Raw genomic sequence first — 16,617 nt, forward strand, 5'->3', positions numbered from 1 at the left:
TGATTATTCAAGCTAAAGGGATAGAGACGTTATTATATTTTTTTAAATTATGCATTAAGCTAATATTAAAATACATTTGTCATCCCCAAATAAATACCAATTGACTTGGGAAAAGGTAGTTATAAAAGAAACTCAACCAGAAAGGGAGAATTTAGTTATGAGGATGCACTTGACTTTTTGGGGGGAGTTAGCAGCGTGCAGGCTGACCTAAAATTTAGCAGAGGAGAATGGATAGCCCGACTATAATTTATATATCACTATTTTATGCCTTAGCAAAAATAATCCTATATGGTTATGTCTTATGAAAAATATGGCTCATTAGGAACCACCTTATCAATGTTAATGTCAACAATTTTGTATATGTAATTATTATTTTATTAGAACTGCTCTTTGAGTAGTTGTATTGCTTTCCTGGCTTTAAGGTTTATTAGTTACCATTTTTAATGCTTAATACACGTCAGATTCCATGCAAACTACGCTGTCTACAATATTCTGGAAGGTAGATCTTATTACTCCTAAAGTAAACAAAGCTAAAAGAGGTGAAGTGCCATATCCACTACTAAAAAATGGAGCCAAGATTCACACTCAGGTCTGACTGCCTGAGTCCATACCACGATACTATTCTGCCTCATAGTTTTGCTTACATAAACATTATTATGTACTTATTAAAAAATGGAATGATACACGGCTTAACTCCAACAGAATGCAGAGTGCCACAAATTAGTAATAAAGTTATCAACACAAGAAAATGCTGCTTCTGAGATTTATTTTTGAAAATTAGTCAAACATGTCGATCCTCCAGTAAAGCAAAGCATTTGTAAACTGGTTGTAATCATTTGTTTTCGTTATGAAAGTACTGCCAAAGTGTATTTTGTGAACTGCAACCGGGTAGTTCAGAACACAGGCTTTGGAGCTGAGGCTTCAATTCTAATTCCACCGCCAACTTGGGAGCCCTTGGACACATTCCTTCACTTCTCTTTGGTTCCTGTGTAAAATGGGATTCATTTGTAATAATTGTAGCGATGCACTTAGAACTTATGAACATTAAATGAGTTTAATACACGTAAAACATTTACCTGTCACATACACACTCAAAGAATGCTGGCTCACATTACAGAACCCAAAGGCTTATTTATCCTTTTCGTTTATAAGGGTATTAAAACGCATTTTCGATTTAGGATGGGTTTATACGGCTGCAACCCAAGGAGCATCTGTACTTTTAAGAGGAACTGGGCACAGCAAAACAGCATCTTCCTAGTCTAACAGTAAGACTACATTCACAGAGGACACATTTCATCAAGAACGACTTAACACGCCCAGACATCTCATATTATGGCCCTGCGGTAAGGCAAATCAAGTATGAAGACACACACTCCCTGTTTTCTTCAGCACTGAGATCACCGGTTCCCTCCGTTCCACACCGCGGCTCCCTCGGCTCGGGGCCACAGGGAACTATGAAAATCGGCACGCGAGGCCTAAGTGTCCCCAGAACCAGAGGAACCACAGTTGCGTCATAGCAGAAGGACCTCTTTTACAGCATCAGCAGTGGGATAGTCAGTGCCGAGTTTTCCTGGCAGGACAGCCGACAACCACCGCCACAGACCAGTACAAACATTCCAACCCAGGACCTTTTTTCGCGCGCCGACACAGCCGGAAGTGACGCGTACAGCCAGCACGCTGTACAGCCAGCACGCTGGGCCGCCAGCGGAACAGACGAGCGGGAGGGGCAGCGTGCGGGGAGCTGGGGGCGGGGCGCGGCCGCAGCTCCGTTTCCGGTGGCTCGTCGCGCTCGCTCACTCCAGCTGCAGCCACTCTCGCCCGTGGCTGCTTCCTCCATCCTGGTATTTTTTGGAGCTTCCATCCTGGTTCTTCCAAAGTGCCCGGACCCAAAACAGGAAGTAAGTGCGATGGAACCTTCAGGTTCCAACCGCCGCCCGGGCCGCTCCGCCCAGTGGAGCCTGTCCGGCCCCCTTGCTGCCCGCTAGCTCCCGCCGGCTGGCGCAAGCTGTCGGCGCCGGGGCACTGCGGGCGGGGTCGGGGCCTGGCCTTCCTGACGTTGCAGCTGCCGTCCCCGCACGTTCCGGCCAGGGCCTCCCTCTTAGGGCCGGGCGGAGCCCGTGGCTGAGGCTGCAGAGTAGGGAAGCGAGCGGCTGCCGAGGCACAGCAGCGATCCGGCGGGGGCGGAAAATGGCGGCGGCTTCGGAGGAGCTAAATGGCGCCGGGACCCCTGGGGGGTGGGGTGGGCCGGGAGGTTGAGTAGAGAACTGGGCCAGAAGGAGTGGAGACAGTAAGGAAGCGCTACTTTCTCGTGGTGTTCTATTTTTAGTTTTTATTTTTGTTACGTTTTCGGTTTTGTTTTATGGTCCAGCGTAGGAGAGGTAGGCTTGGGTGGGGTTGAGAGAGTGGGGGTGGGTCTCGACCCAACTTCCCCCCCCTTTGCTTTTTTGTTCTTTTCCCTCGTTTGCGCTTTAGATTCTTCTGTAATTTTGCGGGGGTTCAGCCTTGCTCGGCGATTCACGGCCCAGGCATAGAGAATCGGGATAGCTGGCCGAACCGTCTCTGTCAGTCTGACTCTCTTTAAAGAAGGAATGTGGGCTGGGGCGCGGGGACAGTCCTGGTGGAGCACGGAAAATGCGGCTGTAAAGTAGTAATTACCCTATTGTGCCGAGTTCCGAGAAAGTTCTTAAAATTGTTAAGTCCACTTTTTTCTCTAAAATGTACTTCGCTTTGAGAATTTCTTCAGGGAGGTATGTAGAATGTTTTTACCACAATCTCCAGAGCAGATTTGAGAGTAGAAGTGGCCAAGTGCCCTTTTGTGCAATTGAATGATAGAGCATATGTCTTTATATAAAATACTCGGTGTAGATAAGGAAAAGGATAATAGTATACAGTATGAGTCAGGACTCCTCCCTTTCTCTCATTGAATTTGTGTAGTTGCTTTTTTCGCAACTCATTCATCTTTGTGTACCTCTTTTTAATGTACATGGATTTGATTATGTGTGCCTCCTTTCTGACAGTCGAGGCTGCATGTTGGGACGTCCTACAAAATGCATATTCTGTGGAATTATTTTTTAATATGACATGTCTTAAGCTTAAAGTGACGCCATTTGGAAAATTTTAAATTATACCTGTATTTTTAATTCGTGGGAGAAAACCATTTGTAGTTTTAAGCTCCAAATAGGAAAATATTCTTCCACTATGTTGAAAGTATTGCAAAATCTGTTTTTTTCAGTTAAGGGTTTTCATATTTTTTCATTACTTCAAATTTCTTTAAGCTGGTTTTGAATTTATATTTCAAATAGCTTTCTGAGGATTACTGTCTTTTAATAACTTGAGTAATTTGCCATCACTTTAACATTTAAAGAATGACTATGGCGATACACCAAAATCTTATCTTTTTGCTCTTATGGTGTACTTAGAGACAGGATTTCATGTATTTGGTTAGGATTTAGAAATTCTGTTAAGATTTAGAGAAAAATGTTAAAGCTACATTCCTTAACGTTACAAAAATTGTCATGCTGAGAGAATCCAATTTGGTGTGAGAATAATTTTTTTCTTCCATACAGAAAGCACAAAAACCAGCCTGATTGTATTTGGAAAAAACCATTATGTTATAGGTGTGAAAAATAAATTTCATGATTGTGGTGATTTTTATCTCATTTTAACTCTCGATACTAGGTGCTTCTGTATGCCACCAAACAAGCTAATTTTTTTTCTTACTATTTTAGTTGATAGGCTCACCCCAAAATATGCTTTTTGGGACTGATTTAGCACCTGCATATTCTGCGTGAATCTCTTTAATTGGTTGCAGTTGAGCTAATGGTGGAGCCAAAATGCTATTGCCCTGTCTTCATCAACATTTAATCAGTAAGTACTGGGCATTGCATCTTTCTTAGAACTTTAAGTTCATACTTTGCAGTTATATGAATACATTATTTTATGTAAACATTTTTCTGAGTGTTCAGGTTTTAGAAGTATTTTGAGGGGAAGAAATCAAAGTTTGGGCGTTATGACTTGAGCTTTGAAAACAGCATGGTTGGGAAATGTTTACTGGTGGAGACTCATATCAAAAGTAGATAGCTGTCCTCTAGTCCTTTTTTTAGAGATCTCTTTTTTCAATCCTTTAGTTATCTCATTACACCCCAGGGGTGCTTTAAAGGTGGGGAGATAGTGTATGTATTTTATAAGGTTAGTTTGATATCACTGGTTAGTATTTAAATAACAACAAAAAACTTGCCTTTACCTCCTCCGCAAAAAATCTTACCTTTCTATTAGCCTCATTTATCTCTCCCACATCTACAGACTCTAATTTTTATTAATGGTGTAATAAACTTACATGTCCTGAAAATAACATCTCATTATTTTAAACAGTTGCCTTTGCCATGCTTCATTAAGTGCATTGGCTTAAATTAACACCTGTGAGGATGACTGGGATAATGTGAAACAAGTATTCCTAAGGATTTACTGCCTGGCACATAGATGTTAAAATATTGAGGGAGCTTAGAAGTGTTTTTGAAAGTATTGACGTCTTGCATCACTTGTATTAAACACACATCTGTCTGTTGCAAAGACATCAAAAGCTTAGAAAGGAACAAAGTTTAAGGAGGGTTCATTCTACTTTTTTTATACCTTATGTAGAGACTGCATATTTAACACTGAGGTGGTGTTCTGCCTTTCCAAAATGGAGTTTTCCATTTTAATAGTCCATTTTTTTTCTTACCACCATCATATTTTTCCTATATGAAAGGATTTCCTAGGAATTGATATACTTTTAAATGCTTTGCAATTGCAGCTCCTTTATGTCTCCAAATGATACAAGAAGACCCGAGAAAGTGGTAAACTAAATGATTTTTATTAAAGTAATTGCCAAATATTAAAGATAAAATATGGATAGTTACCAAATGTATGTGGCATTTGTTTACTTTCATGTCATTTCTCCGTTTATCTTGATGGTGCTTTCATTTTGTGAAGAAAATTCCTGTAATAGAAATCACAAATAGATTTTGTGTTTGCTTTGATTCTATAAAGGTAGATAAGTTTAAATAAAAAGAGGAACGTGGTTATGTCTCCTCCACCCCCCCCCCACCCAAGTTTGTAGAAAGATAATCCATTCCATGACTGAGTACTAGAAATAAGTTGTCAGAGAAAAGCACACTGGAGAGCTCATTATGAACAGTTTAATTTTCTATCATTTCATATATTTAAATGTCATTTTGATTATGTACACTGTTAGGTCATTCTTCCAAGCACCAGTGGTCAAAGCTGATTCATTCACTTCCCATCAGGTGTTACGTATCAGAAATGCTCATTAGGTTTATTTTAGTGCCGGTGTATATTTTAGTATCTAATGAGTAAATGTGCTTTAAAAATTAACTTCACTGTAAATCACAGGTGTCTGGTGATACTGTATATGTCCATGTAAAGAGCCTCTGATGGTGCCTTGTAGAAAAGTACTCAGTTTTGAAAGGATGAAATCTTTCAAGTGTGGCGAATAGCACATTGTAAGCTCCTGAACCATGCATGAAGTGAAAAATAACATTTTTGTTTTTGAATAAGCAATATAGTTTTATTGTCAAACCAGATATGAAATGCTGCACCTTAAAATCCTTGCTATTAAGTAATCCTCCTTACTCAAGTAATAGTGACATTGTTTTCAATAGTTGGTAATTGAAATCAACAAAGCCTGCTAGAATAGACTCCACTAACAGCTCTGTTGACATTTTTATGATATATAGTCATATTTTACCATCTTAAAACCAAGCCATAGTAAACATTAATTAGGTACCTTAATTGAATATGCCTTATGTTCATTTATGGCTCTGCTGCTCAAACTTTTCCACAAAGTATATAGAGGAACAAATCCCACGGGGCCTGGCACCATAGTCCAAAACATTCTTCAAGTGTGTAGTGTTCCTATTCGTATCTTGAATAAAGTTTGTGCTTATGAAGATGTTATGCTTATTCTATGACCTTCTTGTCTGACAGCCCTCTGTGTACCCATGTTTAGGATGTATGAATTTGTTACCTATTATCTTCCACTAAGATTTTCTACTAAGCAGACTTTCATTATTTCGAAATAAACATATCTTAAAATTTATCTTCCAAATTCCTTAGACGTTACTAAGCAAATTCTCTTTTAAGTAGTTTTTAAAGCATTAGTTATACAATGATAGAGTAATAGTCCATTTGGAGTTTTATAATAACATAGCTACAAAAACAAATGTTGAGTAATAGGTACGAATTAGATAAATTTAGATCTATGTGCTCATTCAAAATGTAAAGTAGTAATGATACTGGAAAATGCTCCTGATACAGTAAGTACAGAAAAGTGTGACAGTATGATCTTAATATTGTGAAAACAGTAAAAGATAGGCATGCTGATAACATGGGTAGAAGACTTGCAAATCACACAGAAAGAACATGAATGATTTTTCTTATACTGTATTGGGTCAGGAGAAAAAAACATCTGAAAACTGTCCTTACTGCCTTATTAGTTGATCTATGCCAGAGACTGTTTCTCAGCCTGTGTTTCTCAGTCTTTAACTCACCTAATAAAATTGTGGTGCTATATGTTCTGTAGCTTGCAAGATTTCACAGTATAAAGTGAGTGTATTAAAATAGGGAATGTTTTATATCATGTGGTCTCATCCCATGTTCCATTTTAGAATCACAGCTCCAAGCCTCTAGGGTCAGCAAATGTTGGTTCCTGTGCTTCTCATGATTGCCACTAATAGCATCTAAACTCTTTCATACTTGTATCAGTACTGTAGTTGGAAATGAGTATACAGCTGTTTACAGAATTAGCCCCCAAAACTGGGAAGAAAGGTGACTTTATTCCTTGATTCTGGTTTTTAGAAGATATTCAACACTTAAATGCCCAGAAAAATGAGGACGATAGGTAGACTCAATTGATGGAAATACCAGTCTAAGATAACCCATTGGATAAGGACTTTACATCAATACTGAAAGGAAGAATAGCATGAATAACTCATTTCTTTAATTGAATTCTGTGTTAAATAACAGATCCAAGAGTTATTTCTTTATGCTTATCCCTTTTCGTTCTTCCAGGTTATAGTATATTAAATAGGTTCATCTTTTTCATTGGGAGCTATAAGGTTATATTATAATGAAGACACAATAACTCCATTATAAGAGTTTTGTACCACACTTAAGGTTATGTGTTTTTTTTTTTAAGCCACCAGAATGGTTTTATTTTTGTCATTGACAACATGTACAAACCTGCAATTGTATAATTGTTTTGTTTGGTTTTTAAAATACTAAGTACACATTAAAAGTATGTTTTAAGAAATATGATGCATTAAAGAAGTTCACTGTAAACATAATTCTCAATGTATTTTCCTGCCTTGTTTCATGCATAAATAACAATCTAAGTAGTCATAAATAAAACTGTCAACTTTTGTGGCCCAGAACTATATACAAATTTTGAAGTTTGGCAGAAGGTGTTCTGTATGGTTTTATAAATTAAAACACACAGCATTTGTATTGATTATTAATGAAATGACTTATCCCAAGTCCTTATTGTATCCCAACCTGTTCTGTCAATAATAAACCTTCCAATGTACTTGGTAAAGATGCCGCATGTTTAAAAACTCAATGATTAAAATAATTCTAAAAGGTAATTTAAATAGTACTCAGTCTTATTAAAACCACTTCAGCTTGTCTGAAAAAATGCTGCTAAGGAGTGAATTCTGTACCATTATTTAAATGGCATCTAACAAAATCTAAAATTTAAGGAATCAAATACATTTTAGTCTTGCAAAAAAACTTCATTGAGATTGTTACAGGAACAGAATGCTATCCTAAGTTTTCTAAAATTTATTCTTGAGTCATCAATGAGTTAAAACTTTAAGAATTATAATAATTTTAGAAAGCCATAATTCTTGATGCAGAGCATGATTAGTTTTTAATGACCAGAAATTATTTCTTCAGAAAGCATTAAATAACTGTTGAAACATACCACCTATCTAGTGATTTATCAAGTAATCACTCAAGATTTATTAAGTACACATTTAAATTTTAGGTAATAAAAGTCAACTGGAATTTTGTACATTTCACTATTTCATTTTATACTTTTTTTAGGTCTTCATTTATAGGGTATAAAACTTAGAAAACATTCTTAACCAGTATCTTCCTTAGAGTTAAATGATTCAAACTACAAGTAATGCTAAGCTAAATGCTGTCGTTAATACTGAAACCTAAGTTTCTAAAAGTTGTATTTTTCAGTCAATACAAAAATGATCTGGCTCACTGTAAACTGCCTAACTTTAAAAAACTATTATTTGTTAAACAGCAGATTACAAGAAATGTTTCCCCTGTTCTTTTAAAAAACAAGATTATGAGATACATAACCTAAATAAAAATTTACAGATGGTGGTTGAAATCCTGTCAGCTTTCAGCCCAGTGTAACAAATTCCATAGTTATGCATGAATAATTCAAAATTAAAGTTTTTAATGGAAATGTCAGTAAGGCATATAACTATATTTGTCAGGCACATGATAAGACTAGAAAATTAAAGCTATCAAAGCTATAAATAAGGAGTGCATAAATAACGGCAATGCCAAAACATTAGGGCTGTTAAAATTTAAACACATCTGATAGTTCTTTCTGTAAGCCACTCTCCACTGATAAAGCTATGGATAAAACTTAATTCCTTGCACAGCTTTCTAATAACTGATGATAAAGCTGAATTCCTTGTTCATAAAGCTGTACATCAATAGAGAGAATTTTCACATCTATTCAAAATTCTTGAAATCTCAAGCAGATCGTACATGGTTTTCCTAACTGCATTTGGATTTGCTGCTACCCTCAGGTATTTTTTTCTTTAATGTGCTAAGGTATTGTGCTATTTAAAGATACGCAGCAAATGATGAAAACATGCAAAAATGCCACTTCAGTTAAAATGGCTGTTAAAATTGTGTTTCTTTTTCTTCTGTATCTTCTCGTTTTTAGTGTAAAAATAGTACATATGGTATAACCCATTACAAAGAAGGAAAATTGAAAAGAGCTGATGTGCAGTTATGTGTTGCTTAATGACAGAGTTCTGAGAAATGCAGTTTGGGTGATTGCATGTGAGCATCATAGAAAATACACAGACCTGTACAGCGTGTTACTGTACTGAGTACAATGTTAACACAATGGCAAGTATTTGTGTATCTAAACATATCTAAATATAGAAAAGGTACAGTAAAAATATAGTGGTATAATCTTTCAGGCTTACCATATATGCACATTTGATTGTTGACCAAAATGTTATGTGTTACATGACTGTCTTTATTTTGCTCCAAAAAGGACCAAAAGAGTGATAGAGTTGGCGATTTTCCTGTTTTCCAGATAAACCAAATGGGGAGGGATTCCAAAAGTTGTTAACCATAGGTTCATGTATAATGAATTGGAATAAAGGAACTAAATTACTAAACTTTCTACTCTACTATCACAATTTGATTTATTTTGATTTATTCACCACCGTTTCTCAGTCCAACATCAGAATACAGATATATTCTGTGTAACAACTGTCTTGATTGCACTTGGTCCTTTTGTTCTAATTTGAAAGCTTAAACTTCATGAAAAAAGTATCAGTAGTTTGTCATTTCTTTTCTTTTTTTTTTTTGACGAAGTTTCACTCTCGTCCTCCAGGCTGGAGTGCAATGGGGCGATCTTGGCTCACTGCAACTTCCGCCTCCCGGGTTCAAGTGATTCTCCTGCCTCAGCCTCTCGAGTAGCTGGGATTACAGGCGCCTGCCACCACACCCGGCTAATTTTTGTATTTTTAGTAGAGACGGGGTTTCAGCATGTTGGCCAGGCGGGTTTCGAACTCCTGACCTCAGGTGATCTGCCTGCCTCGGCCTCCCAAAGTGCTGGGAGCCACCCAAAATGAGCCACCACACCCGGCCTGTAGTTTCTTTTCTTCCCTACTTCTAATTCTGTACATATTTCAGTAAGGCTTCTGCCTCTACTACTCCCACCAAAACTACTTTTGTTAAAGGCACCAGTTCTCCATATTGCCAGATTACGTAGCTACTTCTCAGTTATCTTTCCCCCCAGCAGTTTTCAACATAGTTAACTACTTAATGCTCATTGAAAAAACACTCTTGTGCTTCTTAGTTAATACCTCTTAGGTTTTCTCCTGCATCTCTCTAGGTGGTCCTTCTCCTTTGTTTGACTTCCCAAATTTAGTGGAGTGCTCTAGAACTGTAATCTAGGCTGTCTTCTCTAACCTGTTTTAAGAAATCTTTAAAAACAATGTGTATGCCAGTAAGATTTATAGGTCTAATCCTGGCCTGTTGAACTCTAGTTTTATATATTTAACTCTCAGTTTGACATCTTCATTTAGATACCTTATATCTTATATTATTAGTATTAATACTAATATTAATAAAAATAACCTACCTTTTGAATCTTGAACTGTGTGTGTTACCCATTAAAAGTGAAACTAGGTCAGTTTCTTAAATATTAATAAATGTACTGACCACATAGCTCAGACTATAGGGGAAAAAAGGTGAGTCAAGAACATATTTAGGATGACGGGACCAGGCACATTGGCTCACGCCTGTAATCCCAACACTTTGGGAAGCTGAGACAAGTGGATCACTTGAGGTCAGGAGTTCGAGACCAGCCTGGTCAACATGGTGAAACCCCATCTCTACTAAAAAAAATACCAAAAAAATAGCTGGGCATGGTGGCACACGCCTGTAGTCCCAGCTACTCGGGAGGCTGAGGCAGGAGAATCACTTGAACCTGGGAGGCGGAGGTTGCAGTGAGCCAAGATTGTGCCACTGCACTACAGCCTGGGCAACAGAGTGAGACTCCATCTCAAAAACCACGAAAAAAAGATGACAGCATAAAAACAAAAAAGGTGACTGTATCCCCAGTACCTGCATATAGTAGAGGTAATATATTTGGATATATTTGTTGATTGAACAAATAAGCTTGATAATTTACAAAGTAGCATAGAATCATTCACTAATCTCTAACATGAGTTGCAGAACTTTAAAAAAGGAGCCAGGATTCCTGTTCTTTTTCTCAACGTTGTGGATTAACTGGGGTCCTGAAATGATATCATTAAAATGTTAAACCTGTGACCATTTTGCACCTATAAAATAAGCATTGTACTTTTTGCTTTGAAGTTTTAAAAAAATAACTATTGGCAAGATTACCAAGAGTACAGTTTGCATCTCAATGGTTGGGATATAAATTTGTGCAACTTTTTGGGAAAATATATTGCAATATGATTGAAAAGTTCGAAATTTTGTCATATCCTTTGATTTAACAATTTTTATTTACTAATATTCAAGGAAATAGTGTAAAAATATGTTTTTCAGTATGGTTTAAGGAAATTAAAAATTGGGAACATCATAAATGTCCAGTAACGGATAACTGTTAAATAATGTAACGCTTTTTATTGCAGCATAAGTTTTATTTTTTGCTTTTCTATTTTTTGAGACAGGTTCTCGCTCTCACCCAGACTGCAGCCTTGATCTCCTGGGCTGCAGCCATCCTCCCACCTCAGCCTCCAGAGTAGCTGAGATTATAGGCATACACCACCACACCTGGCTAATTTTTTATTTTTTTTCTGGAGACTAGATCTCACTATCTCAGGCTGGTCTCAAACTCCTGAGGTTAAGTGATCCTCCTCCCAAAGTGCTGGGATTATAAGGGTGAGCCACCACGCCTGGTGCAGTGTAAGTTTTAAGTAATAACTTTTGTTAGATGCCTACCTTGGTTTCCTTCACACTTTTCAATCTGAGCAGATTCTAAAAAGCAGGATATAAAATTGCACAATACACTATAATCACGGATACACATACACCGGGAGATGAGATTAGAAGGAACTACACCAAAGAGTATGAAAAATCGTTGGGAAGTTTATGGATGATTTTAACCTCCTTTTTTTTACTTTTTTACATTTCTTTCTCCCATCTTTTGTAGTAGGTATTACTAAAAAGCCAGCCTTTAAAAAATTAATGGATTCAGAATGATAACAACATGAAATCTAATAGCTTAATGGTTCTCCAGCAGGATCTGTACCTTTTTCACTGAAAATGCAAAGAGGATCTAATTAGAATGCCGCAAAAATTAGAATTTTAATCCCTAATTTTTGCTGAAACATCCCCTTGAACCTCAAATCATGTGCTTTTTTTTTTTTTTTTTTTTTAAGGTCTTTGGTTGGCTTTTGAGGATAAAGATGAGAAGCTTATTGAAAGAAACCTTTAAAAACCATTTCATATTTCATAAAGTTTCACATTGCTTTCAAGAGCTTGTAATTTGTCTTTTCTGGCCTAATTGTTTAAGGTTTTGTTTTTGTTTTTTCCACAGATTCCTAGATAGGGTTGTTCATCTGTCATCTTAAAAGGGTTTTCTGGATGAATAGGGTACTATATAATTTTTAATGCTTTAAGATAAAACATAAAGAGAGGTGTTAATAATTATAAAGAAGAACTATAGTTACTAGTAATATTTATGGTGCTGTATTGATTGATATACACATCATGTTACATAATGGTACCACGGTCTACAGTTCATAGAACCACTAGCATAGCTGAGCCTGTTTTTTTTTTTTCAGAGAACGTTTGTCTGCCTGATGAGAGCCACTTGGGTTAACAAACTACCTGTGAATAGTCATCATTTCTGTCCTTCATTGGGGAATACTTTTAGAGGCCAGTTTCCAAAAATTCTGCTTCAAAAAGAATTCTGGTTTTGTCTTACTCTTCTAGATGAGATATCACAGAGGCTTGGGCCTAGACTGTCATCAGCATACTGCTATACTATTCGTTTGTTCTTATTAAGCCTTATTGTGTGTAATGCTGTTACTTTTTCAGAGTGTTGCGGAGATAGGAACATGGGAGAGAAACAATCTGGATAACATGAAAGTGATGCTGGTTGCTAAGGGAAGGCAACCTGATTCTGTGGGAAGGGCTGTAGCTGATCCATCCGTTGTCTAGGTAAGTCTGCTTCTGTTGCAAGGATCTCACATGATTTGCAAATTTGTCAAAACTAGATCATGATTTCCATTTACCTTTATTTTGGGAATGGCATAATTACTATTGTAAAATGAATGATGTCCTTTTCAAATAGTAATTTGTATAGTAAAATTTTAATGAATTATTGGATCTTTACCATGTAAATGTTAATATATTTAAGTTTTTGTGCCAAAGGAAAATACATTCACTTCAGTGGTAAATATATGAATGGACTAATATCTTGTGTATAGGAGCCAGAGAGAGCCAAGCGTGTTGGCACATACCTGTACCCAGCTATTCGGGTGGCTAAGACAGGAGTATCACTTGAGCTCAGAAGTTCAAGGCTCTAGGGCCCTTAAGACTGTGCCTGTGAATAGCCTCTGCACTCCAGCCTGGGCAACAATGAAGACCCCTTCTCTGAAAAAGAAAAAAAAAAAAAAAAAGCTTAATAAACATTGAGTAATTATATCAGGGTTTGTGTCCTCTGTATTCTTTAGTTGGTAAAACATACGTGCCAAAAGTGAGTATTGAGGCAAGAACCTCCTTAAACCTTATAAGGTATTTCTGAAGACTTCAACCAGGCTATTGATTATAGTTTCATACCTTTCCCCCCACTAGCCATGAGATGCTATATTCTGAGACTAGTTATTCCATCTGTCTGAACAAGAGGAAAATAATATTTGTGTAAAATAGCAGGTAAGGATACTTTGAACGATGTTCAAAGTTACCTGTTTCAAAAGAAGGACTAACTCGTCTTTTAAAATTACAATTTGGTCAGTGATGGATGTATGCACTTTTTCAATATTTTGAAAAGAACACAGCAAGAATTATTTAGTGTTCCTGTTTTTCAGATAATAGAGCTTAAATACCTGTAAAAAATGTTTTGAAAAAATAATTCTTAAGATAAAAGTTTTGATGAATCTTCTGCTTAAAGAAAAAGAAGTTAAGCACCTACAAAGCTGTCCATAAAAACACAGTAAAAAAGTGGGGAGAGTTTTGCTGATAAGACAGATTCTCTTTTGTTGGATGTTGCAAAAACGTTTTTTAAAGTATTACAAATGTTGTAGGTTTTTAAAATTTATCAGAGCAAACAGATTCTTTGAGATATCTAATTCTAAATAATGGGTATAAATTTGTGAAAGGCAGTTTTTGAAATCTGAACTCTCGTTGCAATTTTCCATGAAGAACACTGTAGGCAGATACCCAAATAAATGTGTGTGGTATTTCAGGGGATTATAAGGGAATACTTCATATTTGGGAATAATTTTTGAAATCCTGATCTGGAATCTGTTCTTGTACAGATTTGAGTATGAGCACAGTGGAAGAGGATTCTGACACAGTAACAGTAGAAACTGTGAACTCTGTGACTTTGACTCAGGACACAGAAGGGAATCTCATTCTTCACTGCCCTCAGAATGGTAGGAGAACTTGCTGATATATAATTCTGACTCTCTGAATTTATGAATTCCATGTCACTTTTGACCCCTATTTCCCAAATAGGGGTCTAGGTGCCTATGAGTTTAGGCTGCACAGTAGAAAAGGAGATTATCTCTTTAACATAAATGTTAGTTTTTGTCAATCTTGTTGCTATGTTATAAATAGGATCTGTTGAGCCCCCAAAGGTAATCATGGAATAACTATAATATATACTTCTTTTTTTATACTAATTGGTACCAGCAGCATAGTTAATACATTAGAAAATGTAGAATTATTCCTCAATGCAAGTAGACTTTTTTGTTAGAAACTGTGTTAAAGAATTGTACACAATCATTTCAATATGACTTAATATGGTGATCTACAATGAATTAAGATTCAATAGCTTTCCAGCTGATAATTTTGTTGTTACTCCCCGACTTGCTCATTATTTATGTCATTTATTTATTGTGCTCTGAAGTTCATCTTTACTCAACCTAGGTTATGTCTTCTCTTCTCACTCTGTACATAATTCATAGGTTATTTAATTCAAAGTTAGGATTTTAAGTAGCACCTACCTATAAAGATGACTCAGAATCTGTCTTTATACAGAATTCTCTGTGCTTCTCATAGGCATCTTAGGTTTCATATGTCCCAAACAATCCTTACATGTACTTCCTAAACCTAGTTCTCTTTTTTCCTTTCTCTGTGAATTTCATTACTTAGTGTCCAGATCATGAATGTGGTTGGGAATAAATTACTTCTCTCATCACCTGCATCATTTCATTTGAAGACTTCTTGATAGTATTATGTTTTTTAAATCCATTGCATCCTCTCTGTTTCAAGCCTGCCTTTGTTAGTTCAGTTTCTCATTTCTCATCTAGGTAGCTCTAATATCCTTTTAACCAGTGTCCTACCTATCATTCATCTTTCAAGCAGCTGATGAAATTGTTCCTGATACATTTAATAGCATAAAGCTTCCCAAGGTTTTTAGAATATAGTACAGGTTCTTTAATTTGGCCCATAGGCCCCAGTCATTTCTGCTTTCCTCATAGTCTTACCTCCTGCCGCATTTCATATACCTGTGTTCCAGCAGATCACACTATCTTTATTTTCCTAACATACCTATACCTTAAGCTTCTCATACGTCTGTGTCATTGCACATATTGCTTCTACTGCCAAGAGAGAGAGCAGTTTTCCCCGGGCTTCCCTTCTCTTTCAAGTTTAAGACACCGCCTTGAGGAGTTGAATACTGCAGTAGGCATAGAAAGGCAGTGTCCTTTTGAATCCTGTTTGCACAACTAGGTTTAGTTAAATGAGCAAATTGGTAAGAAAATTTTTTTAATAGATAAGAAAATTGTAGAGCCATTGTTAGAGATTTTATTTTCCCTCTTTGGTTTGAAATTTTTGTTTGTTTGTTTTCTTCCATTAGAAGCGGATGAAATAGACTCAGAAGATAGTATTGAACCTCCACATAAAAGGCTTTGTTTGTCCTCTGAGGATGATCAGAGTATTGATGATTCTACTCCTTGCATATCAGTTGTTGCACTTCCACGTAAGTCACTACGTATTAAGAGCCATAGAGTTCCCTTTTAAAATCAAAGTTTAGCTTCCAGGACTTTCAGTTGGCATTTCTAATAGACTTGGACTTACTGCTTTTTTCTTCATTTAGTCAAACCACCTCTTTTTAGCTAACAATAAATACTATGTGCCAGGCATATCGTTAAATACTTTTACGTATATTGCCTACTTTAATCTTCCCAACCTTTTTTTTTTCAATTGCCCCACAAGGAGCCTTTTTAGACTTTTTTTCCTGATTGTGCTTTTCATGAAAATTACAAAATGTCCTCAAAAATAGCTTGTATTTCTTAATGTACTGTCTGTATGTCCTTGCTTTGTTCATAAAGATAATAAAATTGTTTGTCACATGCATTTCCCCCTACCCCAAGAACCATATTTGCCCTCATTGAGAAGAAAGCATGCTTTACAATAGGTACTAATATTGTTATTCCTATTTTATAAGTCAGGAAACCGAGACACAGAAAATTATAATAACTTGGCTAAGAGCATATCTAGGCATTCTGGTTCCTGTAATACATACTCTTAACCCCAATGCCATATTGCCTCTTCAGTATGCTGTATGACAGCATGAAAGTTAGAAGCCTAATTAGTTTATTCTTACTGAGAAAGTTCTTAATGTGTTTCTATTTCAAGATCATTTAGAGT

General features: G+C 36.5%; 2 protein-coding genes across 15 annotated transcripts in view; one reads left to right on the forward strand and one right to left on the reverse strand.

The window, feature by feature from the left end:
* Nucleotides 1-749: 749 nt before the first annotated feature.
* On the reverse strand, nucleotides 750-2,958 carry LOC107971530 (uncharacterized). The gene is made up of 3 exons (XM_063815933.1): nucleotides 2,890-2,958; nucleotides 1,629-2,208; nucleotides 750-985 (listed from the first exon to the last, which is right to left on the reverse strand). The coding sequence occupies exons 1-3, from the start codon at nucleotides 2,956-2,958 to the stop codon at nucleotides 969-971; spliced, it is 666 nt and encodes a 221-aa protein (XP_063672003.1). The 3' UTR covers nucleotides 750-968.
* Nucleotides 1,744-16,617, forward strand: part of DMTF1 (cyclin D binding myb like transcription factor 1) — a 43,870-nt gene continuing 28,996 nt past the window's right edge. For 2 of the 14 annotated variants that reach the window (XM_016945085.4, XM_063814641.1), the window contains exons 1-4: nucleotides 1,774-1,898; nucleotides 12,838-12,960; nucleotides 14,280-14,396; nucleotides 15,824-15,946. Coding sequence is in view for 13 of the 14 variants with exons in the window: in XM_063814641.1 (XP_063670711.1) it covers nucleotides 14,288-14,396; nucleotides 15,824-15,946 (232 nt within the window). In the remaining variant the exon portion in view is untranslated. Of the gene's footprint in view, nucleotides 2,748-3,728; nucleotides 3,868-12,837; nucleotides 12,961-14,279; nucleotides 14,397-15,823; nucleotides 15,947-16,617 lie in introns of all 14 variants that reach the window. The other 12 variants (XM_063814638.1, XM_063814643.1, XM_016945079.4 and 9 more) reach the window with 11 other exon arrangements.

This window comes from Pan troglodytes, chromosome 6 (genome assembly GCF_028858775.2).
Source record: "Pan troglodytes isolate AG18354 chromosome 6, NHGRI_mPanTro3-v2.0_pri, whole genome shotgun sequence".
Lineage (NCBI taxonomy): Eukaryota > Metazoa > Chordata > Mammalia > Primates > Hominidae > Pan > Pan troglodytes.

Excerpts from the sequence above, each read along its gene's own strand:
- LOC107971530 (XM_063815933.1), bottom strand. The coding sequence starts at position 2,958 with ATGAATGAGTTGCGAAAAAAGCAACTACACAAATTCAATGAGAGAAAG. Across the intron at positions 2,209-2,889 it reads GAGGAGTCCTGACTCATACT|CTCCTCCGAAGCCGCCGCCA; the intron begins GTATACTATTAT and ends GGCGCCATTTAG.